This window comes from Silene latifolia, chromosome 4 (assembly GCF_048544455.1).
Source record: "Silene latifolia isolate original U9 population chromosome 4, ASM4854445v1, whole genome shotgun sequence".
NCBI classification, from domain to species: Eukaryota; Viridiplantae; Streptophyta; class Magnoliopsida; order Caryophyllales; family Caryophyllaceae; genus Silene; species Silene latifolia.
The window spans coordinates 101,028,143-101,055,237 of record NC_133529.1 but is presented as its reverse complement, the minus strand read 5'-3'; the positions used below and the strand labels follow the sequence as shown (position 1 = coordinate 101,055,237).

Below are 27,095 nucleotides of genomic sequence, written 5' to 3'. Positions count from 1 at the left end.
TGCTAAGTGAAACTTAAATAAATTGAAGCTTTAAGGTTAAAGTTACATTATTCATGAGAATCCGTGTAATCACTATATTTTGCCAGGTGTGTATTACATAAATCTTTGGCATATGTAATAATTTGCAAAATAATAAACTATGCATCTATGTCAATGACCATTTTACGCATATTCCAGATGACATAGTTTTAGATCATTAATAGTGACCATAAAATTGACATAACTAAGAGGATGAGCTTCTGAATCTAGATGACATAGTTTTAGGTCATTAATAGTAATTTGATGACGTACGTGTCTCATCTTCACTTAGCTTACAGGTTAGTTAAAACTTGTATGCTAAGAGAAACTTAAATAAATTGAAACTTCAAGGTCAAAGTTACAGAGTGTACTTAGTTACACTGTTCATGACTCCATGAGAATCTTTGTTCACTACATTTTTATCTATACTAGATAAATTTCTAGGCATTGATAAACAATTGATTTGGTAAATGATTTTTGTGTCGCATTATCATTAGCAATGCCAACATATTTATACAAGATGATAAGCCTAATACATTGTATCTATATATCTAAATACAATGAATGGAAACCAAGAGTCTTCTCGTGGCTTGGCAAAATACTACTCGGAAATAGCATAAGACTATTCCGTAATCCGTATAATCCTACCCCCCCCCCCCCCCCCCAAGTTGGAGCATGGAGATCAAGAATGCCCAGCTTGCGGAGAATGCAATTGAATTGAGGTGCTCCCAATGCTTTAGTAAAAATATCTGCAAGCTGCTTATGTGTAGAAACTTGAGCAGGAGTGATCAAACCTTCTGTAACAGCATCACGAACAAAATGACAATCAATCTCAATGTGTTTCGTTCGCTCATGAAAAATGGGATTGCGTGCAAGATGTAGCGCGGATTGGCTATCACAGAACAAGCGCATAGGGAGGGGTAGATCAACGTCTAGACTCCAGACTGAGCAAAAGCCCTTTAAGCCACTTCAACTCACAAACTAACGCAACCATAGACCGATACTCAGCCTCAGCAGAAGAAAGGGAGACCGTATGCTGTTTCTTTGTCTTCCAAGAAATAGGCGAGTCACCTAAAAGAACGAGACATCCTGTAGCTGAACGACGAGTGGTAGGACACCCACCCCAGTCGAAAACACACCAACCCGAAATATGAAAGCTGCTATCAGAACGCAAAGGACACCCTGACCTGGACTACCCTTTAAGTATCGAACGACTCGCAAAGCAGCCGTCATATGGCCCTGTCTCGGCTTATGCAAAAATTGAGAGAGTACATGAACGGCATAGGCTATATTAGGACGTGTAACGGAAATATAAACAAGACGCCCAACAAGACGTCGATATGGCTCAACATCGGCTAAATGCTCACCTTCCGCTACACCAAGCTTATGATGTTGCTCAATTGGAGTAGCAGATGGTTTCGCACCAAATAAAACCGTCTCGGAAATAATGTCTAGAGCATATTTTCGTTGATTTAAATAAATACCCTCAGCACTACGTGCAACCTCAATGCCGAGAAAATATTTAAACGGTCCCAAATCTTTCATATGAAAACAATTCCCCAAATAAATTTTAAATGTAGCAATGGCAGAAGCATTATTACCCGCGATGACAAGGTCGTCAACATAAATAAGGATAAATAGACGTACCTCACCATGCGAATAAGAGAAGAGGGAATAATCAGAATAGGACTGAGAAAAACCATAATCCAGTAAAACTGTAGCGAGTTTAACAAACCAACAGCGAGGTGCCTGACGGAGCCCATATAATAATTTTTTTAATTGACAAACTTTGCCTTCTTTTCCCTGACTAAAACCAGGATGAAGCCTCATGTAAACTTCCTCGTTCAAGTCACCGTGAAGGAACCCATTATGAATGTCCATTTGATGTAACTCCCATTTCTTAATTGCAGCAAGAGCTAAGAAAGCACGGATGGTACCCATGTTGACGACGGGAGCAAATGTTTCCCCGTAGTCTAAACCTTCTATCTGATGATTACCAAAAACAACAAGACGAGCTTTAAGACGTTCAATAGAGCCATCGTATTTGTATTTAATTCGATATACCCAACGACAACCAAGAGCTTTTTTATCAGACGGAAGATCGGTAAGCTCCCATGTTTCATTGCGTTCAAGAGCATCAATTTCATCCCTCATGGCAGCACACCACCCTTCATCACGGATTTCTTCCTTCAAGGAAGGAGGTTTGACCCCATTGGTAATGGCTGCAAGGAACAAACGATGCTTTTCCGAAAATTTATTACAATTAATGTAATTAGCTAAAGAGTAAGGCGTACCTGAAGACGACGTTGGTGAACTCGGAGAGCTAGATGGCGGGGATGGACTATGAGCAGTGTCAAGGACAGAACCACGAAGACGAGAATTGGGAAACTTAATACGCTGACCACGACCAAATTCAGTGGCACCAACACCTGGTTCATTAGTACCCGAAACACCAAGATCAGTAGTACCCATATCAGAGGAAACTGTCTCATTTTCAACCTCATCCGAGGGTTCCCTTTTGACGACAGTCTCATCAGTAGCAACAGTACCCTCGTCATTAGTGGCAGCTGTAGCAATGTCACTTTCAGAACCCGGTTCAGACGTATCAAAAGCCCCATCAGTATCCCCATTAAATGGCTCATCCAAAGGAATGGATTTGGGAGTGGAAACAGGGGGCAAAACAGAGGTAGCGAAAGGAAATGTTTGCTCATAAAATACGACGTCGCGTGATGCAAAGAACGACTCCGTTTCAAGATCATACAATTTCCACCTCTTTTTATTATGCGGATAACCCACAAATATGCCCTTTCGGCCCCGTTTTTCAAATTTATTTCCTCCCGTATTTTGGTTGTGAGCAAAACACAAACAGCGGTAAGTATACATTCGCCCCAAAACGACCGTGACAAATAGCTTGAAACCGTAGGGCACGGGCTACATTCAAAATATGACGGTGCTTCCTTTCCACACGACCATTTTGTTGAGGCGTGCCAACACAGGAATTTTGAAACAATATTCCATTTTGAAAAAAATAGCCCCCCATACAATTAAATTCCGTACCATTGTCACTACGCACAATTTTATTTGTTTTAGAAAATTGCGTAGAAACCATATTAATGAAATTCATGAACATATCAGTGACCTTCATCTTATCAAGCAATAAATAAAACCCAAGTAGCACGAGAATAATCATCAACAATTGTAAAAAAATACTTCGCCCCACAAGATGAAACAATATGATATGGTCCCCATAAATCACAGTGAATTAATTCGAACAAATCCGTGGCACGCTTATCATTCAAATTAAAACTAGTACGAGATTTTTTTGCAAAGTGACATGCATCACAAATAGTGTTTTTATTAGAAGTAAAACAGGTAGCAAAAAAAATTGTCTTAACCACTTTATCGGAAGGATGCCCCAAACGTTGATGCCATAAAGCAAGGTAACCACCATCATTCACTTGATTTAATTATCACCAAAGGCCGAGACTCTGCACTCATCCAATAAAGTCCATCCCGCAGCTCACCGACTTCAATCGTCGTCTTCAAGGAACGGTCCTGAATAAGACAAGAGCTTTTAGCAAATTCAAAAACATATTCACGATCCGAGGTGAGTTGTGAAACGGAAATTAAATTATAAGTTAAACTTGGAATATATAAAACACGGTGCAGGGTTAAAGAAGAATTGATATACACCGAGCCCATGATTGTGGACTCGACTCGTTATCCGTTTGGAAGGCCAACAGGACGAGGCAGAATCACAGTTTGGTCGAGCAAGCAAGACAATACTTCGGTTACATGGTTGGAAGCACCGGTGTCAATTATCCAGGAGCACATACCACTCAAACGATCATGGACAAAATTGGTGGCGACATGGGAAGACACCATATTAGCTTGAACCATATTCGTGGTGTTAAAGCTCTTTTTTTTTTTTTTTTTTAAATAGAGTTTGTGGAAAGGCCTGGGAATCTGATACCATGATAAGCAATTATTTTGGTAAATGATTTTTGTGTCGCATTATCATTAACAATGCCAGCATATTTATACAATATGATAAGCCTAATACATATTGAAGATAATACTACTTAGATAATATCTTATTTTATCCTATATATTATTCCTTTCCTATTGTTAATTATATTGTATTATCTTTTGTAATCTTTTAGTTATTAGTATCCTGTATTTTAGTCTAGTAGATTATCTTGTTACCTAGGTTAGCCTTCCTATGTTCATACTAGCTCCGTATTTATAGCCTTGCTTTCAGTTAATACAATTAAGCTTTTCTCATATACTTTCTTCATGGTATCAAAGCCTTTTTCGATCTACTCTCTCTTCTTCTTCTTCACACAAATATCAATCAATGGCAGGCCATACTGCTATTTTGCCCAATGCTAATAAACCTCTAAACCGTTCATTGCTGTTAGCTTTGCTACTGTCACGCAACTAACTCCCTCGACTTACCGATCGTGGTCTCGTGAAATTGAAAACCTTCTCTTCGGTTATGATCTATTCAAATTTTTGGACGGGTCCTATCCTTGTCCGTCTTCCACAATTGAAGACGAGAAGAAGGTGCCTATCCCTAACCCGGCCTACTCCCCGTGGCTTCGTCAAGACCGTCTTTTAAGCGGTGCTCTTCGTGGTACTATTTCCTCGAGTATCACCCCATTACTTCTCAATGCTAAGACCTCCCAAGATATCTGGTCTCTCCTCCGTTCCACTTATGCGAACCCGTCAAGGGGCCATATCTTACAAATTAAGGATCGTCTCCAGTCCATTACCAAAGGCGATCTCTCTGCTACTAACTATATGCAATAGATTCCCTCGTGTGTTGATGAACTTGCACACATGGGTAAATCTATGGATGACGAAGATGTCGTTGCTAAAGTTCTCAATGGGCTTGATTATGCGACTTATCACACCCTTATTGAGGCAGTAAAGCATCGGGACACCACCATCTCCTTCGACGCCCTCCACGAATGCATCCTCCAATTCGGCTTTTCCCTTAAACATAACACCAACACTCTCCTTTCATCCTCCAACCCGGCCTCTGCCCTGCTTGCTTACCACAAAAATCAAAACCGTTATTCTCCTCTGTAATATTTCAAAAAAAAAGTGTATATAATAATAATTAAAAAAAAAAAAAATACTCCCTCCAATTTGCTATTTTCTTCCCCTTCGATATGGGCACAAGGATTAAGGGTAAGAGTATATATTATTAATTAACCCTTATGATATATTTTTTTATATATATAATATCCGCTAATACGGAAATATAGATAATATCGGAACCACGTGTGTATGAGAGACGAACCGAAATGGATAGCTATGCTACGTGCCTATCAAAACATAAGATTTTACATACTCATCAAATTTGCAAATTACGTGCCTTACATGGCAGCCTCCCCTTAATGGATAAGAGTTGCATGTGCCTTGTTGGCTAAGTAAAGAGTTTACTATAAATAGCAGGCTACGGAAAACTTAAGAGAACGTTTTGGTTTTCCGTCATACACAAAACACAAGTATAAAAGTAAGAAGTGTTTTATAATATTTCGTAATACAATTTAATCCATATATAAGAATAAGGTATAATTTCGGAACCCTTCGTCGATATAAGTAATTGTTTACATTTGAAATAAGATAGTAGAAATAACATGTTATATTAGTTTTATTGTTAATTTCATCTTATAATCGTTATACTGCCCACATGTTATATTATTTATCGTCTTATAAAGTTATAAGGGTACTGTCGTTATAATGCATCATTGGCCAATTATAGCATTCGGGATACGATTATTGAATTGAGACGACATTATTTTGTCCTGTGTACATGGAAGGAGGGGAGGGGGAGTATGACCCCATATAAACAAAGAGGGGAGGCGAAAGTATGGCCCCATATGAACGTTAATTATGTTATCCGGCAAGGGCCGAGATGGGTCTCAGACCCGGATTTCTTATACTATGTACACAAAAATGGACTTAGGCTGGAGGAGTCTTGACTCCGTAATAAGTCTCTTTTCAGTAATAGTAGGCCGATATGATTATGATAAGTAAAGGATTTATGTCATTTTTTTTAAGTATTCTCTTTGTTCCATAATATGTATTCTTGAGAGACCCATATGAGAAGAATAAAAATAAAAATAAATAAAATAATGGAACGTAAGGCCATTGTAGGGAACTGGAGTCATACTCATCCTGTGGTTGGCTGATCCGTTACTTTCATATTTCTTTTCAAGTTGTTGTGCTAAGGAAATGCGGGAATAAGAACGTGGGAAGGAACTGATGTTGTATTAAAAATATGTGTAATAAGATAGACTTGTATAGTATAATCCTCCAAGTGTTAAGTTAATAATTAAGATTATAGCCTTGTATTTCCTATAGAGGAAATACGGCGGTAGCGCCTTGGTCAACTTTTCTATTTTCTTTTATTTCTGTAAACGTTGTTAATAAATAAAAAGGTTACTTTTGTACTCCTTGTTTTATCATAAAATGACAGGGCGTTACAAATTGGTATACTAAATAAATATTGAGAGAGGAGTAGATACCATAGGATTTTACTGATGTGTGTTATTATATTTATTTCGCTTTATGAATTTTATGCCATTGATATTTAAATTTGTTTTGTTATATAAACTACGATGGCTAGACCTCACCCATATGATTTGGTTATCGATCCATCCGAAAAAGTATCACAGCACGTGGCACGGCTGAGGAAGGCCTTATCTGAACACAATGTTTTGTTTCCTGCATATCCTATGAGCGAACCTTTTAAGGCCGACTGTCTTATAAAAACCCTACCCAATATTATTCCATGGAAAACTTTTAATGAGAGATACTATGATCTTGTGGTGAATGGGACTCCAAATCATTCAAAATACTTACATAAAGGGGCGTTTTACGATATATGGGTTTCCTACTTTTGAAGCCTTGGCTTGGGAACTCATAACCCTTGAAAGAAAAAGAGTTGTTTATCTATCAGAAGATAACGGGAATGAACATATAAGTGCAAATAAAAGTACTAAGGCCAATGAAAATATGGATGACAGTCCCACTACTGATCCCCTAAAAGAAGAATTTGGTTCAGAAAGTGATAATTAGGAGGTTAGTACCAGTTATGTTGTTAGACAATGTATATAAATAATATAAACTAAAAAGGCGGCTCACTAGGTTTATAGTTTAGTGGTTGTTAGTATGTAAATTTTGACGGATAATCAGTGACTAGCAATCGTTATCCCTCGAAAATGTATATGTACATAAATAATGTATAATGTGAAATATAAATAACCTTTGTGAATTACTTAGAAACCTTATTATAAGACCATACTTTTTTATTTTTGTTGTTGACTAATTTAGTTATATTTTTGTTATAATACGTAGTATGACGCTATCAAATCTGTACGATTTAGCTATGAAGTCAGGTGACCAGGTCTCCTCGCATATTGATCGTTTAAGGAAGGTTCTTAAGGATCACGCATCCCATTTCCATTTATACTCCATTTCGGAACCATATAAAGCTTATTGTCTTCTTATGACCTTGTCAGACACAATTCCATGGGCCACCTTTAAACAGAAATATTCCGACATGCTTATTTATGGAGTACCCAATCACTCCAAGTACTTCCGTGTTGGATTAATTTATGACAGATGGTCTCCTAGTTTTGAAGAATTAGCTTTAGAACTTACCACTTTTGAGGAAAATAATGTTATTTATGCGTCGGACGATGAATCGGATCACAACTACATGCTTTTGGACGATTACAATCTATATAATGGAGTAAACACCGGTAATAATGAGGATTATGGTACAGTGACACAGGAGTGGAGCTCCGTTGGAAGTAATGATTAAGAGGTTCCTAAACAATGGTTGTTACTGAGAAAAAGTTTGGAAATAAGTAAATAAAATGAAAGTATGCGACTCTGTTGGGGATTGTAGAATAAATAAGGACGACCACCCCATCTTGGTATATAGTTTGTAAATAGAACGATGTTTTCAGAAAATGGTAAATAGTGTGAATGTATAATAAAATACACTAGTTAATTGTGTATACATATGTTTGTAGTGTGTATGTATAATAACTGTGATGAGTTTTCGTCGTATATGTATATATTTTATATTTACTCATAAATATCTAATCCTTGTGTTTCATGGTTAATAGGATGTCAAATCCTAATAATTTAGAAGTTGATCAATCAATATCTGATAATCATTCGGATATCAGAAATCTTGCCACCTTAGTAAGCGAAGCTATAAGGAACAACAAACTTAATAATGAGGAAGATAGTATTCAATATTTTAAGAAAATGGGAAATTGTAATCCAAAAACTTACGATGGGAAATTGGATCCAGTAGAACTTGAAAACTGGATAAGAAGTCTTGATAAACTTTTTGATGCTATACAATGCCCTGAAAAATGGAGGGCGGAATTTGCAGTATATTACTTAGTAGGGCAAGCTGACTTATGGTGGGAAACCGTGAAAGAAAGGAAAAATGAGGAAGGATTTGATTGGACTCAATTTAAGAAACTTATGAGATCAAAGTTTTATCCTCCCTCACTTAGGAAGGAAAAAGAGGAAGAATTTAATAAGTTGAAACAGGGGTCAATGTCAGTCATGTTATATGCCACCAAATTCATGGAGTTGTCCCGATTTGCCCCACATATGGTGGCAACAGAAGAATTAAGAATGAATCGCTTTGAAAGAGGACTTGGTTGGAATCTTCGTGACAGGTTATCTACGCATTGTTGTTCAACCTATCAAGACATGTATGATAAGGCTACAAATGTAGAAAGAATAATAAATGAAAAAGATGTTGAACAAGTGGGGAATAAAAGGAAGTTCGAAAACAATCGAGTTAACGGGAGAAATTTTTACAAACAACCAAATTTTGGGAAGATTCCTTACAATCAATTCCAATATAGAAACCAGGTACCCCATTGTGCTAGATGCGGTCGCACAAATCACCCTACCAGTCAATGTAGACTTTTAAACCTACGATGTTATGAATGTGGAAGCCCAAATCACGTAAGGAATAATTGTCTAAGACGGAGGACAATGGTGTCGGGAAATACTCCTACCTCTACACCTTCTACATCTATTCCAAAACCACAGGGACGCCAAGCTCAAAAACCAGGCCCAACTCGAGGAAGGATGTATGTAATGAATTCCCAGGAGGTGGAATGTTCTGACGACGTGATTACGGGTAACCTTTTTCTAAAATCTACTCCCGTAAATGTCTTATTTGATACTGGAGCATCATATTCCTTTATATCTGAATTGTTAAGTAAAAAGTTAAAGTTAACACCTCACCATCAGGGTTTAAGACTTTCAATTGGTTTACCAACGGGAGAGATAGTTAGATGTTCTACCTTATATAAAGAATGTATTTTAACAATAGGAAAAAGATACTTCCTCACAGATCTTGTTAGATTTAACCTACAAGATTTTGATATTGTATTAGGAATGGATTGACTTGCAAAGAATCACGTGATATTAGATTGTCACGAAAAGTCATTAAAAATTATGAGGCCAGATGGAGAGAAAATGTTTTTCCGAAATGACAAAGCTTATAAAGGGGTTAGAATAATATCCTTCTTAAAGGCACTAAAATTAATACGACAAGATTGCAACGGTTACCTATGTGACATTTCTAAACCTTCAAAATTTGAGCCAAATATAACCAACATACCAGTGGTTAAGGAATTCTCAGATGTGTTTCCTGAAGAAATTTCGGGAATACCCCCATACCGAGAAGTGGAGTTCACTATTGAATTGGTACCTGGAAGTACACCGATTTCAAAAGCCCCTTATAGGATGGCTCCCGCAGAACTGAAAGAATTAAAGAAACAACTAGATGAGTTGTTAGAAAAAAGATATATAAAACCCAGTACCTCACCTTGGGGAGCACCCGTGCTATTTGTCAAAAAGAAGGATGGAAGTTTGAGGTTGTGTATAGACTATAGAGAACTTAACAAAATCACTGTAAAGAATAAGTATCCTATACCTCGTATAGATGACCTTTTTGATCAGTTACAAGGTTGTGTTGTTTTCTCAAAGATTGATCTTCGTTCTGAATATCACCAAATGAGAATAAAAACCGAAGATACTCCTAAAACAGCTTTTAGAACAAGATATGGACATTATGAGTTTATGGTAATGCCTTTTGGACTCACTAATGCTCCTGCAGTTTTCATGGACCTTATGAACAGATTATTCAAATTTTACTTGGACAAATTTGTTATTATTTTATGGACGATAACCTTGTATACTCTAAGAATGAGAAAGATCATGCTCAACACTTAAGAACAGTTTTGGAAACCTTAAGAGAAAATCAATTATTCGCCACGTTTAAGAAATGTGCATTTTGGTTAAAGAAAATAAACTTCTTAGACCATGTTGTCTCAAGTAAAGGAATACAGGTAGACCCTGAAAAGATTGAGACCATTATGAGTTTAGCTGGGTACTATCGACGTTTTGTAAAAGATTTTTCAAAACTGGTCCAACCAATCACGAATCTTGTGAGAAAAGGTACGAAGTTTGAGTGGAGTGAAAAATGTGATAGGGCATTTTCTGAATTAAAGGGTAAACTTACTTGTGCCCCTGTTCTTACTATCCCAAATGGCACAGATGACTTAGAAGTATATAGTGATGCCTCGAAACAAGGATTAGGATGTGTGTTAATACAAAATGGAAAAGTAATTGCTTATGCTTCAAGACAATTAAAAACCCATGAACATAATTATCCCACTCATGATTTAGAACTTGCTGCATTAGTTTTTGCCTTAAAAATTTGGAGACATTATCTGTATGGAGTCCCGTGTCGTATGTATACGGATCATAAAAGCTTGAAGTACCTCTTTACCCAAAAAGAGATTAATATGAGGCAACGCCGGTGGCTTGAATTTCTCAAAGATTATGACTTAGATATTCAATATCATCCGGGCAAAGCTAATGTTGTAGCAGACGCACTTAGCCGAAAGCCTTTTCCGACCCTTAATGTGCTTACGGTTAAACAACCTTGTATTCAAGGTGATATGGAAAGGTTAGATATACAAATGGTTATGGGTGATATAACGGGTTATATGGCAAATCTAGAAATACGGCCAACCTTGAGTGACGAGATAAAAGAAGCCCAAAGAACCGATCCTCAATTAGAGAAAATCCGAAAAGATAAACACAAAGGAAAGGCATATGGTTTCATAATCCAGGAAGATGGGTCACTTTGGTTTCAAAACCGTTTATGTGTACCAAATTCAGAAACCCTTAAAAAGAAAATATTGGATGAAGCACATAACTCCCGATATTCGATACATCCCGGAGGAAATAAAATGTACAGAGATGTTCGACATATGTTCTGGTAGAGTAATATGAAACAAGAGATAGCCGAATTTGTCACGAAATGTTTAGCATGTCAACGAGTAAAGATCGAACATCAGCGGTCGGGCGGCCTTTTACGACCCTTAGATATTCCTATATGGAAATGGGAATCAATTATAATGGACTTCGTAACAGGACTGCCTACAACGTCACAAAGAATGAATGAAATATGGGTAAATAGTGGATAGATTAACCAAATGTGCTCACTTTTTAGCCACTAAGACCTCATGGAATTCAGAGCAGTTAGCTACGAAATACATAAAGGAAATAGTAAGATTACATGGAGTTCCTAAAACAATTATATCCGATAGGGATACAAATTTCCTTGCTAAGTTTTGGAAAAGTTTCCAAACAGCATTGGGAACTCAACTTAACTATAGTACTGCTTTTCACCCGCAGACAGATGGTCAAAGTGAAAGGACAATACAAACGTTGAAAGACTTATTAAGAGCATGTATTTTGGAATTTCAAGGCTCATGGGAGAAACACTTACCCTTAATAGAGTTTTCTTATAATAATAGTTACCATGCTAGTATTGGTACAGCTCCCTATGAAGCTTTATATGGACAAAAGTGCAGAACACCCTTGTGTTGGAATGACATAGATGAAACCAGGATCATTGGACCTGATCTGATTCAAGAAACTACGGATAAAATAAGAATTATAAGAGAGAAAATGAGAATTGCTCAAAGTCGTCAAAAGAGTTATGCCGACTTAAAAAGACGACACTTAGAATTTCAGGAAGGTGATTCAGTATTTTTAAAAGTATCTCCTACAAAAGGAGTGGTACGATTTGGAAAGCAGAGAAAATTAAGCCCAAGGTATATAGGGTCATTTGAAATAATAGAACGAGTGGGAGATGTGGCCTATCGATTACTTCTTCCGATAGAGCTATCAAAAATTCATGACGTTTTTCACATTTCAGTATTAAAGAAATATATCTCTGATCCTAGTCATGTGGTTACCATACCACCGTTACAAGTTAGGGAAGATCTTAGTTATGAGGAACTACCCATTCAAATTTTGGATTACAAAGAGAAAGTCCTCCGTAACAAGACCATTCCATTAGTGAAAGTTCTTTGGACTCGTCATGATGAAACAGAAGCAACACGGGAAGTAGAACAGGAGATAAAAGACAAATACCCTCATCTGTTCCAATAAATAAGGTAATTTAGATATGGCAAGTTATTAGAAGTTTCGGGACGAAACTTATTATTAGGAGGGTAGAATGTAATATTTCAAAAAAAAATATGTATATAATAATAATAATAATAATAATAATAATAATAATAATAATAATAATAATAATAATAATAATAATAATAATAATTATTATTATTATTATTATTATTATTATTATTATTATTATTATTATTATTATTATAGTTGTAGGGAAAGCCAAGAACCAGGGGACATTTGCGTAATTTGAAGAAGCAGTTAAGGGGGCTGCACAAAGTCAATTATAGTAGTATCCAGGCCAAAGTCCTGGAGGTGGAACAACAGCTGCTTACCTGCCAACAACATTTGCAACAGAATCCTAGCAACTCTTTTCTTCATCAAGAAGAGAAGTCCCTTAGTCAAGAGTATTGCAGGCTTAAAAATGTGGAGCTCAGCATTGCTTATCAAAGAGCAAAGGAGTTTGATATTAAAATAGGGGATGCTAGTACTTCGTATTTTTTCTCTAAAATTGCTGCTAGAAGGAACTCTTCCAGTATTAGCAAGGTTATGGGTATGAATGGTAATGTTTGCACTGAGTTTGGTGATATTTCAAAGGCCTTTCTGGAATATTACATGAGTCTCCTTGGTACTGATGAACCAGTGGCGGATTTTGATGATATGGTTATGCAATCTGGACCTTGTCTAAGTGTTTCTGAGTGACTTTCTCTTCTTGATCCTGTCACGCCTGCAGAGGTAAAAGCTGCCCTTTTCTCAATTGACCCCAACAAGAGCCCGGGTCCAGATGGTTACACCTCTGGTTTTTTTCGTGATGCCTGGGATATTATTCAGGGGAACTTTACAGCTGCTATACTTGATTTCTTTGCTACGGGTAAGCTGCTAAAAGAGGTTAATTCAACTCTTATCTCGCTCATTCCAAAAGGAAATGCCCCAAACACTGTATTGGATTTTAGACCCATTTCTTGTTGCACCATTCTCTACAAGACAATCAGTAAGATTCTGACAGCCAGACTTAAAAGAGTCATGCCCTCTCTGGTGGGGATTGAGCAGGCTGCATTTATTTCTGACAGATCCATTTTTGATAATACCATGCTTGCTAATGAGCTTGTTAGAGGCTATGGTAGGAAGTATAAAACTCCTAGGTGTGTGGTCAAGGTGGATATTCGAAAAGCTTTTGATTCTGTGAGTTGGAAGTTCTTGAAGCACATTCTGCCTCTTTTTGGTCTCCCGTCTAAATTTTGCCATTGGATTTCTACTCTTGTTACTAGCTCGAGATTTTCCCTCAAAATAAATGGTAGTACTAAAGGTTTTTTTGAAGGAAGAAGAGGGCTAAGGCAAGGGGATCCTCTCTTCCCCTTGCTCTTTGTTCTTTGTATGGAAGTACTTACTAGGCTTTTAAAGCAAATGAAACAAGTTCCTCAATTTAGTCATCACCCTAAATGTGTAAAGCTGGAACTGTCCCATTTGATTTTTGCGGATGATTTATTGGTGTTTGTTAGAGGAGACTACCCCTCTTTTTGGTGTCAAGCATTGTTTGGATACTTTCTCGAGCTACTCTGGCCTCACCCCAAATCCTAGCAAGACCAACATTTATTTTGTTGGGTAAGGAGTAATGTCAAAAACAAAGATTCTACAAAGGCTACAGTTATGTTGAAGGCAAGTTTCCTTTCGGATATTTGGGCACACCTCGCACTCTTCCAGGGCTCACTAAAGATTTGTTCCAACCTTTGATGGCTAAAATCCGGAGCAAGCTTGGGTATTGGGCTAGCCTTCATCTTACTTATGCTGGCATGGTGCATTTGATAAATTCTGCTATTTTTGGCCTGGAGTCTTTCTGGTGTGCGTGTTTGCTTCTTCCAAAGGGAGTTATTTCTGAAATTGAAAAAAATTGTAGACAATTCTTATGGGGGTCTGATGGTAAACGCAGGCTTGTGTTTTTTAGCTGGTCCAAGGTTTGTAGGAGTAGGATTCAAGGAGGGTTTGATATCAGAGAAGTCCTCGGCTGGAACAAAACGCTTTTGCTGAAAATGTTTTGGTCTTATAATCATTCTTGTACTTCCATCTGGCTCCAATGGTCCAGGGAGTACATCTTCAAGCAGTCATCTGGTTGGGACCTTGTTGCTAATACATGCTCCTCTCCTATTTGGCGGCAGGTCCTATCCATCAGAGACGAGTTTATTTCTAAGGTAGGCTCTGAAACTGAGGCTAAACGCCTATTCCAGGCTTGGGCTGCAAAAGGCAAGCTGCCATTACAGGATGTGTACTCTATTTTCCATGGGACTCACCATGATCTTAGATGGATGGCCCCCATCCTGGATGGCATTGTTCTCCCCAAGCACGCTTTTGTTGCGACTCTAGCTGCCCAAAATGCTCTTGCTCTCATCGACAATGTCTGCAAGCGAGGGGTCCTCATTGTTAACAGGTGTGTGCTTTGTCTTCAAGATGCTGAAACTTGTGCTCATCTGTTCTTTGGTTGTCCCTATTCCAAAACTTTGATGCAGCAGGTTTTGATTTGGCAAGGTACAACTCGGCAGGTTTTGAGCTTAAAGCATGAACTTTATAAACTTGCTCTTAGTAGGAATAGGTCCTGGAGATCCAAGCTTGCTAGGTGCTCTTTTTCTGCTGTCATCTATTTTTTGTGGCAAGAGCGTAATTTAAGAGTTTTTGATGGGGTGCGTAGAGATGTAAGTGTGTTGTTAAAGCAGATTAAATACGTTGTTTGTGTCCGTATGTATGCTTGGAGTAATGGGATATACAATTCCCAAATGCTCCAATTACTTCTAGGGTGACTCGATTGTGGTCAGTTGGGTGTTTAGTCTTTTAGTTGGTTCTGCTTTGTAAGAAACTTTATTCCCATTTTTTTAATGAGAATTCTGACCTTCTTCCAAAAATAATAATAATAATAATAATAATAATAATAATAATAATAATAATAATAATAATAATAATAATAATAATAATAATAATAATAATAATAATAATAATCCCTCCAATTTGCTATTTTCTTCCCCTTTGATATGGGCACGTACAAGGATTAAGGGTAAGAATATATATTATTAATTAACCCTTATGATATATTTTTTTATATATATAATATCCGCTAATACGGAAATATAGTTAATATCGGAACCACGTGTGTATGAGAGACGGACCGAAATGGATAGCTATGTTGCGTGCCTATCAAAACATAAGATTTTACTTACTCATCAAATTTGCAAATTACGTGCCTTGCATGGCAGCCTCCCCTTAATGGATAGAATTGCGTGTGCCTTGTTGGCTAAGCAAAGAGTTTACTATAAATAGCAGACTACGTGAAAACTTAAGAGCAAGTTTTGGTTTTCCGTCATACACAAAACACAAGTATAAAAGTAAGAAGTGTTTTATAATATTTCGTAATACAATTTACTCCATATATAAGAATAAGGTATGATTTCGGAACCCTTCGTCGATATAAGTAATTGTTTACATTTAAAATAAGATAGTAGAAATAACATGTTATATTAGTTTATTGTTAATTTTATCTTGTAATCGTTATACTGCCCACATGTTATATTATTTACCGTCTTATAAAGTTATAAGGGTATTGTCGTTATAATGCATCATTGGCCAATTATAGCATTCGGGATACGATTATTGAATTGAGATGACATTATTTTGTCCTGTGTACATGGAAGGAGGGGAGGGGGGGAGTATGACCCCATATAAACAAAGAGGGGAGGGGAAAGTATGGCCGCATAAAAACGCTAATTATGTTATCCGGCAAGGGCCGAGATGGGTCTCAGACCCGGATTTCTTATACTATGTACACAAAAATGGACTTAGACTGGAGGAGTCTTGACTCCGTAATAAGTCTCTTTTCAGTAATAGTAGGCCGATATGATTATGATAAGTAAAGGATTTATGTCATTTTTTTTTAAGTATTCTCTTTGTTCCATAATATGTATTCTTGAGAGACCCATATGAAAAGAATAAAAATAAAAATAAATAAAATAATGGAACATAAGGCCATTGTAGGCAACTGGAGTCATACTCAGCTTGTGGTTGGCTGATCCGTTACTTTCATATTTCTTTTCATGTTGTTGTGCTAAGGAAATGCGAGAATAAGAACGTGGGAAGGAACTGATGCTATATTAAAAATAATGTGTAATAAGATAGACTTGTATAGTATAATCCTCCAAGTATTAAGTTAATAATTAAGATTATAGCCTTGTATTTCCTATAGAGGAAATACGGCGGTAGCGCCTTGGTCAACTTTTCTATTTTCTTTTATTTCTGTAAACGTTGTTAATAAATAAAAAGGTTACTTTTTTACTCCTTGTTTTATCCTAAAATGATAGGACGTTACATCCTCGCTCCGCTGCTGCACCCGGCCTGCTGCCCTTACCCACGACCTCCCCAAAACTTAACACTAACCCCACGTCCAATCCCTTCAAAGGAAAATGTCAGTGGTGTCACACCACTGGTCATTACCTTGAAATATGCCCTATCTTCAAATCCTTGCACCCACATATTGTCGTACCTTCTCGCCCCGCCCCTCAACATCGAAACCAGATCAACCAAGCCCTTCCCCGAGCCAACACCGCTGCTCTGACGCAGACCAACCCTCCCTCCAACTGGATCATTGACAGTGGAGCCACTCACCATATAACCAATGATCTTAATACCCTTGCCCTTCACTCACCTTATGACGGGAATGATGAGCTGCTTATCGGTGATGGATCGTCGCTTCACATTGCCAATATCAGTTCATTTACCATTCCTTATTCTTCCTTTACTTTACATTTCACAAACGTTTTACACGCTCCGTCAATTTCCAAAAATATTTTCTCTGTTTCTCAATTATTTCGGGACAATAATGCGGTTGCTAACTTCACTGCTGATGTGTGTGTTTTGCAGACCAACTGACGAGTCAAGTGCTTCTCCGAGGCCAACTTAAAATAGGTCACTATGAATGGCGTGCACCATGTCCACCTTCGGTCCATCTCACCCGTGTCTCTCCTGTCTCTCTATGGCACCATAAGCTTGGTCACCCATCCCCTTCTATTTTTGGTTCAATTAATAAGTTATCTAATTTACATTTCAAGAACGATTTCATTGCGAATTGTACTGCTTGCTCTATTAATAAAAGTCACAAACTCTCTTTTTCACAGTCCACATTATCGTCTAAACGACCCCTTGAATTAATTTTCTCCGATGTATGGTCCTTCCCTCTTCACTCGATCGATGGTTACAAATATTATGTCATTTTTGTTGACCATTATACACGATATTCCAGGCTATATCCTCTTAAAAAGAAATCTGATACGTTTGATGTATTTAATCGGTTTCGTGCTTTAGTTGAAAATTTTTTCAACCAACCTATACTACAAATTTTTTCCGACAATGGAGGAGAATACCTTAAACTTACACCCTCCATCACTTCACAAGGCATCACTCACCTTACCTCTCCCCCTCACACTCCGGAACACAACGATCTAGCTGAGTGCAAACACCGTCACATTGTTAAAACAGGCCTCTCCCTTCTCACTCATGCCTCTCTTCCCATCACCTTGTGGTCATATGCCTTTGTTACTGCGGTTTACTTAATTAACAGAATGCCCACACCGACTCTCACCAACACTGCCCCCTACACGAAACTTCTTGGCCTTGTCCCCAACTATACAAAATTACGTAGCTTTGGGTGTCTATGTTACCCATGGCTCTGACCTTATAACGCTCACAAACTCGAGCCTAAGTCCATGCCATGTATCTTTGTAGGTTATTCGTCTACCCAAAATGCTTTTCATTGCCTCGATCCCCAAAGCAATCGGGTTTACACGTCACGACATGTCCAATTTGTCGAAAATGTCTTTCTTTACAATGAGTTACAGCCAGGTTCTGCTGCCACCTCCTCCCACACTCCCACCCAATGGTGCTCCTTCTCGGTCCCTATTATCACCCATACCCCTACCACCACTCTGTCACCATCATCAACTCCTCCTACCTCTCCCCGTTCTTCAAACCCCAACACCTGTCCCACCTCTCCTAATCATCACTCGGCATCCCCTCCATCCACCCCTACTTCGACCCCTGCTTCCACTCCGTCCACATCAGTTAAATCTTCCGTTAACTCTTCCCCTGACTCCTCCCCTTCTCCCTCGGCTTCTATTCCCACCACCTCCGTCTCACAACAACCTCGTGATGTCACACGTCTTATGAACAATATCCGGGTTCCTAATCCCAAATATGCCAAAATGGCAGCCCTCTCCTCGCCTTCTCTTCCTCCAGTCACACTCAATGCTGCCCTTCATGATCCGAAGTGGCTATTTGCCATGAAGGATGAATACTCGACACTTCTAAACAATCAAACATGGACTCTTATTCCCCCTGATCCTTCTTATATTGTCATTGGCTGCAAATGGGTTTTCTGCATCAAGTATAACCCGGACAATTCCATCAATAAATATAAAGCTCGCCTTGTTGCTTAGGTTTTCCATCAACGCCCCGGCGTTGATTACTCCGAAACCTTTAGTCCTGTCATCAAGCCTGTCACGGTGCGCCTCATTCTATCCCTTGCACTTACCTGTTATTTTCTGTGACAATCTAAGTGCAACTCAGTATGCGTCTAATCCTGTGTTTGACTCTAGAATGAAGCACGTTGCCCTCGCCTTTCATTTCGTTCGAGAACAGGTCAACAAAGGGCTATTACGTGTCTAACATATCTCCGCGGATGATCAACTAGCCGATGCTCTCACCAAGCTCTTAGCTCGACCACGTTTACATCCTATTTTGCACAAGATCGGTCTTTCCTTTGGAACGTCCGTCTTGCGGAAGCATATTGAAGATAATACTACTTAGATAATATCTTGTATTATCCTATATATTATTCCTTTCCTATTGTTAATTATATTGTACTATCTTTTGTAATCTTCTAGTTATTAGTATCCTGTATTTTAGTCTAGTAGATTATCTTGTTACCTAGGTTAGCCTTCCTATGTTCATACTAGCTCTGTATTTATAACCTTGCTTTCAGTTAATACAATTAAGCTTTTCTCATATACTTTCTTCAATACATTGTATCTATGTATCTAAATACAATGAATGGAAACCAAGAGTCTTCTCGTGACTGGGCAAAATACTACTCGGAAATAGCATACGACTATTCCGTAATCCATATAATCCTAACAGGCATCATATGTAGTAGGTTGTATAGGCTTTTAGGTCAACTTCTATTTTCACGAGTATGAATGCTCTCCATTTATCAACGGTCCGGATTAAATTTAGGCTCGATCGGATGATTGTGGATTTATTAAAAAATAAATAGGTAAATGAATGGGATTGAAATCATCAATATATCTATCTATATTATTAAAGGAAGTTTTTTTCGAGCGATTGCAGGGAGTCCAAGGTTTACAAACTATTTCGAGTTATTATAAAATAAAATAAAAATAAAAAAAATAATTATGAGAACTTCATCACAATAACAATAAGATAAAAAATAGAGTTCAACTATAACAATAAGATAAGAAATAGAGTTCAATTATATCATTATGATAAGAAATAGAGTTCAATTATTCTTAAAATAATTGTGTAGTATAAATACTACTCCCTCTAGACTTCATAAACAAAGAAATTTTTCTGATCCAATTTATTTTTAATTATTGCAAGCTTACATAATTTGTTTGTTTTCATATTAATGTAGCAAGTTGTATAATAGTCATGCTAGAACCCCATGTTGCTTTAATTAATATTTATTTAGCTAATAGTCATGCAACATGTATTCCCTTTATATGCAACATGTATTGTCAACTTTCTTTTGCAGGTTTCAGTAGCTCTGTTGATACAAGATTAAAAGGTAAAGAAGTCGGACTAGATGGAGACAGAGCATATTTCTTATGATTTACATGTGTTTTGTTATAAGCAGGTAACTCTTTAAGTTTCTATAATCGTTTATTTCACATACATTACGATTCAAAATTTACCCTTCCACTGCCCTAATACTCCGTATTAATTTTCATGAATATGCATGTGAATCTGTCGTTGCGCTACAGTATTAACTACTATGCAGATAGACGCATGCCTTATGCCTATCATGAGAATTATAAGCTCGACACCTAGAGTATTGAGTGCTAAACAATGATTTGGGCCAGTCTAAATTTTAAGGTATGAACAATATAAATGTTTTATGTTTAAATTGTTCTCATGATTTTTTTCTGGGCGCTTAAGCAGTTAAGCCTATATTCATTGTAGGTAGACATAATGTATCTTTGATTTCCAATACCATCTTTTTCTTTACGACTAATAATTTGATATTCGTTGCAGTGGCCGTAGAGTACTAATAAAGTGAACAGAAGGAGTACGAAACGTATATTAAGAGCATGATTATTCAACAACAATTATGTGTGTTGATATGTGTTTGTGCAATAAAAAGTCAGTTTATGATTAACATATCTTTGCCTACTGTTCTTATTTATGGGAGTTTCATGACTCCTACACTTCCTTTTATTTTGAGAAACCATAAACTAAAGCTTATAAACAGGCATCTTATACTATTTGGGAGTTATCATCATTCATCAGTGATAAGAATTGCTTTTGTACTTTAAATAACTACAAAATATATAATATTGTTTCTTACAATATCTATTTTTATTTTTCAGGAACTAAGTAACGATTCATAGGATTGTCATATTGAGTTTATCCAGCAACTTATATACATTTATCAAGTAAATATAAATGACGACAAATAACCTTCGTTCGGGGTTTCGCCACGCACTACCCTAATTTGATTGCTCGCTTCTCCTAAAACATGTTAGTACCCAATGTCCCATAGGCCACAACTATTCATATTATAATGGCATAATGACATTAAATCGTTCAAGCATAAGAATGCTCCATATGAGATGTGATTGATTCTAATCTGTATAGAGGCGCACAATTTGGTCTAATAGTTAAGTTATAAACTGCTTAGGGTTTTCTTAAGGGGCTTAAAGTAAAATTGTTGAACTATAAACAAGAAGTACATCAAGAGTTAGATTAAGTCTCTCCCTATAATATATCCCCTCTTTGAAAGAAGCATTACAAGTTATTCATGCTTTAGCTTTTTAAAAAGGAGAAGTATAACTTGGCAAAAAGATGGAGAAGTATAGTTATGTTAAATACGAAAAAGATATCTCCATTACCTTGCTCTCTCCATTATTACCCTCCATTACCTCTCAACGGATGATATTTTGTTTTGGAATGATCTAACAGTCAAGTGTTTTGATGAGGCAAAGAGAGGATAACGATTTTATATAGGTGTATTAGAGAAAATAGAAGGTAATGGAGAGAAAAAGGAATGGAGAGGATTCATCCCGTTAAATACTATTGTTAGCCATTATATATTATATGACATCAAGAAGAAAGATAATGTATTTTCAAATATGCCAACCTACACTGTTATGATGATTATGCTCAATTAATTGTACAAAACTACACTGTTATGATGATTATGCTCAATTAATTGTACAAAACCCCTTAAATTTGAGGAGTTCCATGGAGAAAAGGAAAACAATTTCTAATCATCTAGATATTTAACTAAATTATAGACAAATAAACTATTTGTTCAGTAATGATAAAGTATATGTTAGTAGTGATTTATGTACACATTGTTCGCAACCTCAAATAAAGATCGAGATAACATTTGATCTTATATTTATTTAGTGATAATATAAGTTGGTTTGGGCCGGATATACATGGACTTTTTTTCCAAATAAGCAGCTAAAGGGTTTGGGGCAATATAGTGGATCAAGCTTTTGTATTTTTTTTAAAAATGCGGCGTTTATAAAATTCTTTATTTTATTAGTTTTTGAACCCGTGCACTACACGGGTGGAAAAGGTAAGTATTATTAAAAGTAACAACTTACATATTTTTTTGGGTTTAGTAAATTATTAAATTTTAGAAAATTTCACTTTGTCTACTACCCATACACTTTTGATACTATGATTTTTTTATTCGAAATACTATGATTTTTTTCTCGACTTTTGATAAGTTATCCCTAAATAGTCGAAGTAGGCGGCTGAGGTAACTTAGACTTGTCCAAATTGAGCGAATCTGAATAACCCTACCTGACACCCAAATTCAAGACCAAAGCTTGATCTGAACCCGAATTGTGTAAAACAATGGATAAGTAACTCCTTATATGAAACTCCCTTTGTCCCACTCATTTGTTTGCTTATTCCATTTTGGGTTGTCTCAATCAATTGTGTGCCTTTATATTTTAGGAATGCCTTTGATAAGCAATTTGATAATCCACACTCAATTTGATTAATTTGTTATTTAATAATTGACCTCCTCCTCTTTTCTTGTCATTTGTGTCCAAACCAAAGGCAAACGAATGAATGATCGGGACGAAAGGACTCAAGAGAGTATGAAACTTCATATTTTATTTACCGAATTGTTATTACCCAAACTGGAACTATTGCAATGCGACACATGTTATTTTCCTACCCCGTTGACGTATCAATGTTTACGTTCTCATACGCATTTAAGTAAAGATGTATAAAATGGTTTTCGTACCCCGTTGGCATATCAATGTTTACGTTCTAAATTCTAATACCTCATCTTAAACTTAAAACGGATCAAATAAAATACATAGGACAAAAGCATAATATTTAGGGATTAATAATAAGCTTGTCCGATCCATCCAAGTATGGTGTTATTTAACCCTATCTTAAGAAATACCAACTATGCATTTATAATGTGAAGTATCAAAATGGTGGTAAATACAACCATAACCGTTGTGAATTTCTACGTCATTGGTTGTATTATCACTTGTGTAAAATTATATGGTAGATATATATTTTTAAATCAACCTTAATTAGAGTAACTGCAAGTTAAAAGAAGTATTGTGAAGAGTATATTAAAGCACAAAAAAAATGAATTAAAGGATGATTTATTTAACATATCAATTTATACGAATCCAATATTAACCTCTATCTAACTCGTCTCCAATAAATTGTTCAATCCATTTGTGTTAGTTACATTTCTTTGAAAGATACTATCTTCGTCCAATTCATTTATTTTTGTACATTTGCATATAAAAGACCTCTCACAAAGAATATCAAAGATAAATAAATGATTTTGATGGAGGGAGTAATATGGAGTACTCCAGTCCAATCTACTCATTGGAATATTAATGGGAAATGAATCTCTTTTTGACATTAATGAGGATAATCATAATTGGAATAATCATAATCCAAATCATTTTGAATGAATTTGGCCAAATTAATATGCTAATTTTCTAATTGCAATAATAATACGGGTGGTATGAAAAGTATCATTAAAAGTAAAAAACTTACGCATTTCTTATTTAGTACAACGTAAATAACTAAATTTTAGAAAAATTAATCACCCTTATTTGTCACACACTGTTTATAAGTTTATATATGTTGCTTAATTTTATTCGAAGTACTTTGTTTTTTTCCTCTGATTTTTTAACTTATAAGAGGTAAAATATGAAAAAATGAATATAAAATTAGTGTTGATTTCATATTTGTTTATCACGCAATATACATCTAACTAGTTTTATACCCGTGCAAAAAATGCACGGGTCATAATAGTAGGCGCTATCATTAGATACATGAACATATAATTGAGCGTGATTAAGTGTTCAATACCGTGACAATATAAATAATCCATATTTTAAGATTCGAATATTTGATAAATAAAAAATTTGAATATTAGATAATATACAACCGTATTTTATTAGAATTATATTAAATTATTTGACATGTTAGACTCGTTCAATGTATGTAAACTGTGACATTTTAACTTATATTTTAAAGTAAATAATTAAAATAGGAATAAGAATTGTGTTGAGGAGAGAGAATAATTAAATAGAATAAGAAAACATGGGAGGACCCACATATAAAAACTATCAGCCAATCAGAAGCCAAGAAAAAACCCAGCTTTTATACTATGTAGATTATACTCATTATTGTATTTAAGATTTTGAACTCACTCGGTTATTTTGATACATCGGGAGATAGTCATCTCAATTAAAAGTCTTAGTTATTGGTTATGATCGAATTAACAAAATTACATCTCAATAATAATATATTCAATTTAATTTGACTAACAAATGCCAAAATTTAAAAAATAAAACCACATGAATTGATCGAGTCTAAATTATTACAAATAACCGATATTCAATAATCATAATTTATTAAAAGTTATTTCTTATATTAAAAACTCCAACAATTATCAACTTCATAATTATTTAACATTGATTTGTAACTCACCTGACCAATTTTTTATATCAGACTGTTTCTTTCAATGAATGAATGATGATGCTCAAACCTCCCTTAGATTCCACCTTTGTCTCGAGACGATGAAGTGTCAGGTCATAGTGTATATCTATAATTTATCTGTCAGCAAAAGTGTTATGTCAATGAATAAAATTGATCGATATTTCTGGTTCAATGGACAATATATAAAGTAAACAAATGATTGAGATAAATAATATAAAAAAAATTAAATCTTCAAAAGCCATTATACGTACAATCATTTTGGCCTCAAACTCGACTCTCAAACTACAACCCATACACTCGTAAATTAATCTACGGAACAACAATCGAATCGTCAAGTCCCTAGAAAATCGAATTATAAAGTAGATATTAGATGAAATATTTCAATCTACGAAGCAGTAATAGAATTGTCAGGTCCCTAGAAATCGAATTATAAAGTAGATATTAGACGAAATATTTTAAAATAAAGTACGTAGTATTAAAACAAAGAAAAATCATTTACCAAAGGGAAGAAGATAGGGGGTTGAGATATTCTAATAGTAGAAGGTAGGTTAATAGATTAATTATGATCACACATTATATGCAAATTCCTTTACGCCTAAGATTGTAAATATTTGACCACATCTTGTTAAACTGGGTACTCATTTTAATTTTGAGAAGATTGATTTTATACTTTCCATGAATGAGGGCTTAAATCTTGGATTTATTTATTATTTACATTTTTAAATAATTTTAATTAAAGATTTCTTATAACTGCTATAAATAGAATAAGTATTCAATATAACTATTAAACTCGGAGTTGACACGTGGCAAAATTTCTCAGCAAATGACATGTGGGAGACTGGTTTCTGCTTTAATATAATATATGATTTTAGCAAGTTAAACGGGTTTATTTCAATGGACAGGTGAGCCCTCGAATAAATAAACGGAGTAAAGCATTGTTGATTGTCAGGAAAAATCGATTTGGACATGTTTCAAATAAAAAGTTTATGTACTCTTTATCATAAGAACAATGTTTTATAACTTAAGTGCGACAACTTAAAAGTTTAAAACACTAGAAAACGATACACGAGCTCATCTGATATAATTGTAAATTGTTATTATATCGCTGGACGTATAATCATTTTTGTCATATATCCAGGGATCAATTCTATACAAGCACATCATATATAGAATAATATAAATAGGCCAGTGCATTATTCAAACATTATTACTATCCTATCATGTGTAGAACACCACACCTACGAAGTAGCACACAATTTCGATCATACAAACATTTTCAATTACTGCATTATTTACGATAGAACTTACAAATAGGCTCGTGCATCGCACGGGCATTAAATCTAGTATCTATCTATATTATTAAAGGAAGCTTTTTTCGAGTGATTCTAGAGAGTCCATCTTTTCCAAACTACTTTAATTAAAAAAAAAGAATTGGGATCAGATATATAATATTGAGTATAAGAGGAGATAAAATACGACTACATAAAATAAAACTATATCTCTAGCATCACTACAACTCTACAATCCTATTTACATGCCATTATACCACAATTAGAAGACTATGTATATTTAATTACCAAACTCTATTTATATGCACATATAAATATATGCGTACCCTCCAAATTTTCACGCATGTTCTATTGTGTAGACTATTTGGATATGCCCTCATGCATTAGCTTTTTCTTTTTTATCTATGTGCTATTTCTTTGTAGGAATAGTTATTATTATTAATTATTAATTTGTGTGCATGATATATTGATTTGTTCAAGTATTGCTTTACGTAGATGTATTATCATTACTTGAATCTATTTTTTTTTTTTTTTTTTTTTTTTTTGCAGTCTCAATGGATCTTTGACATGGTGATGACAGCATTGGAATTGCAAAAATACTCGGGGTAAGCCAATTTTACACAAATTTAGTGTAGAACGGGATCTATTAGTATTCACTTCCTTACTTCTATATATATATATATATATATATATATATATATATATATATATATATATATATATATATATATATATATATTTAATTATATATATATCCAGGATTTGAAGATACTATATGGCTTTTGAATTGTAACTAACCAACCATTATGCGTTGAAATTGTTACCTTTGTTAGAAAATGCGAGAAAAAAATTGAGATATGTAATAATTTAGTACTAAGAGTGAGTGCGCATTTAATTAAGAAAAAATAAAACTAAATTAGTTTTTACGAGCATTTTAACTATACACATTTTAACATTTTCAGTTACTACATTTTACTC

The 27,095-nt window shown here is 35.5% G+C and overlaps 2 protein-coding genes across 2 annotated transcripts; both read left to right on the top strand.

Moving 5' to 3' along the window:
• Window positions 1-8,169: 8,169 nt before the first annotated feature.
• On the top strand, window positions 8,170-9,480 carry LOC141651833 (uncharacterized). Its single transcript, XM_074459528.1, has one exon. The coding sequence runs from the start codon at window positions 8,170-8,172 to the stop codon at window positions 9,478-9,480; it is 1,311 nt and encodes a 436-aa protein (XP_074315629.1).
• A 4,811-nt stretch (window positions 9,481-14,291) lies between these two features.
• On the top strand, window positions 14,292-15,350 carry LOC141651832 (uncharacterized). The gene has a single exon (XM_074459527.1). It carries the CDS (start codon window positions 14,292-14,294, stop codon window positions 15,348-15,350), a length of 1,059 nt encoding a protein of 352 aa, XP_074315628.1.
• The last annotated feature ends 11,745 nt before the right edge of the window (window positions 15,351-27,095 follow it).

Excerpts from the sequence above, each read along its gene's own strand:
- LOC141651832 (XM_074459527.1), top strand. The coding sequence starts at position 14,292 with ATGGCTAAAATCCGGAGCAAGCTTGGGTATTGGGCTAGCCTTCATCTT.
- LOC141651833 (XM_074459528.1), top strand. The coding sequence starts at position 8,170 with ATGTCAAATCCTAATAATTTAGAAGTTGATCAATCAATATCTGATAAT.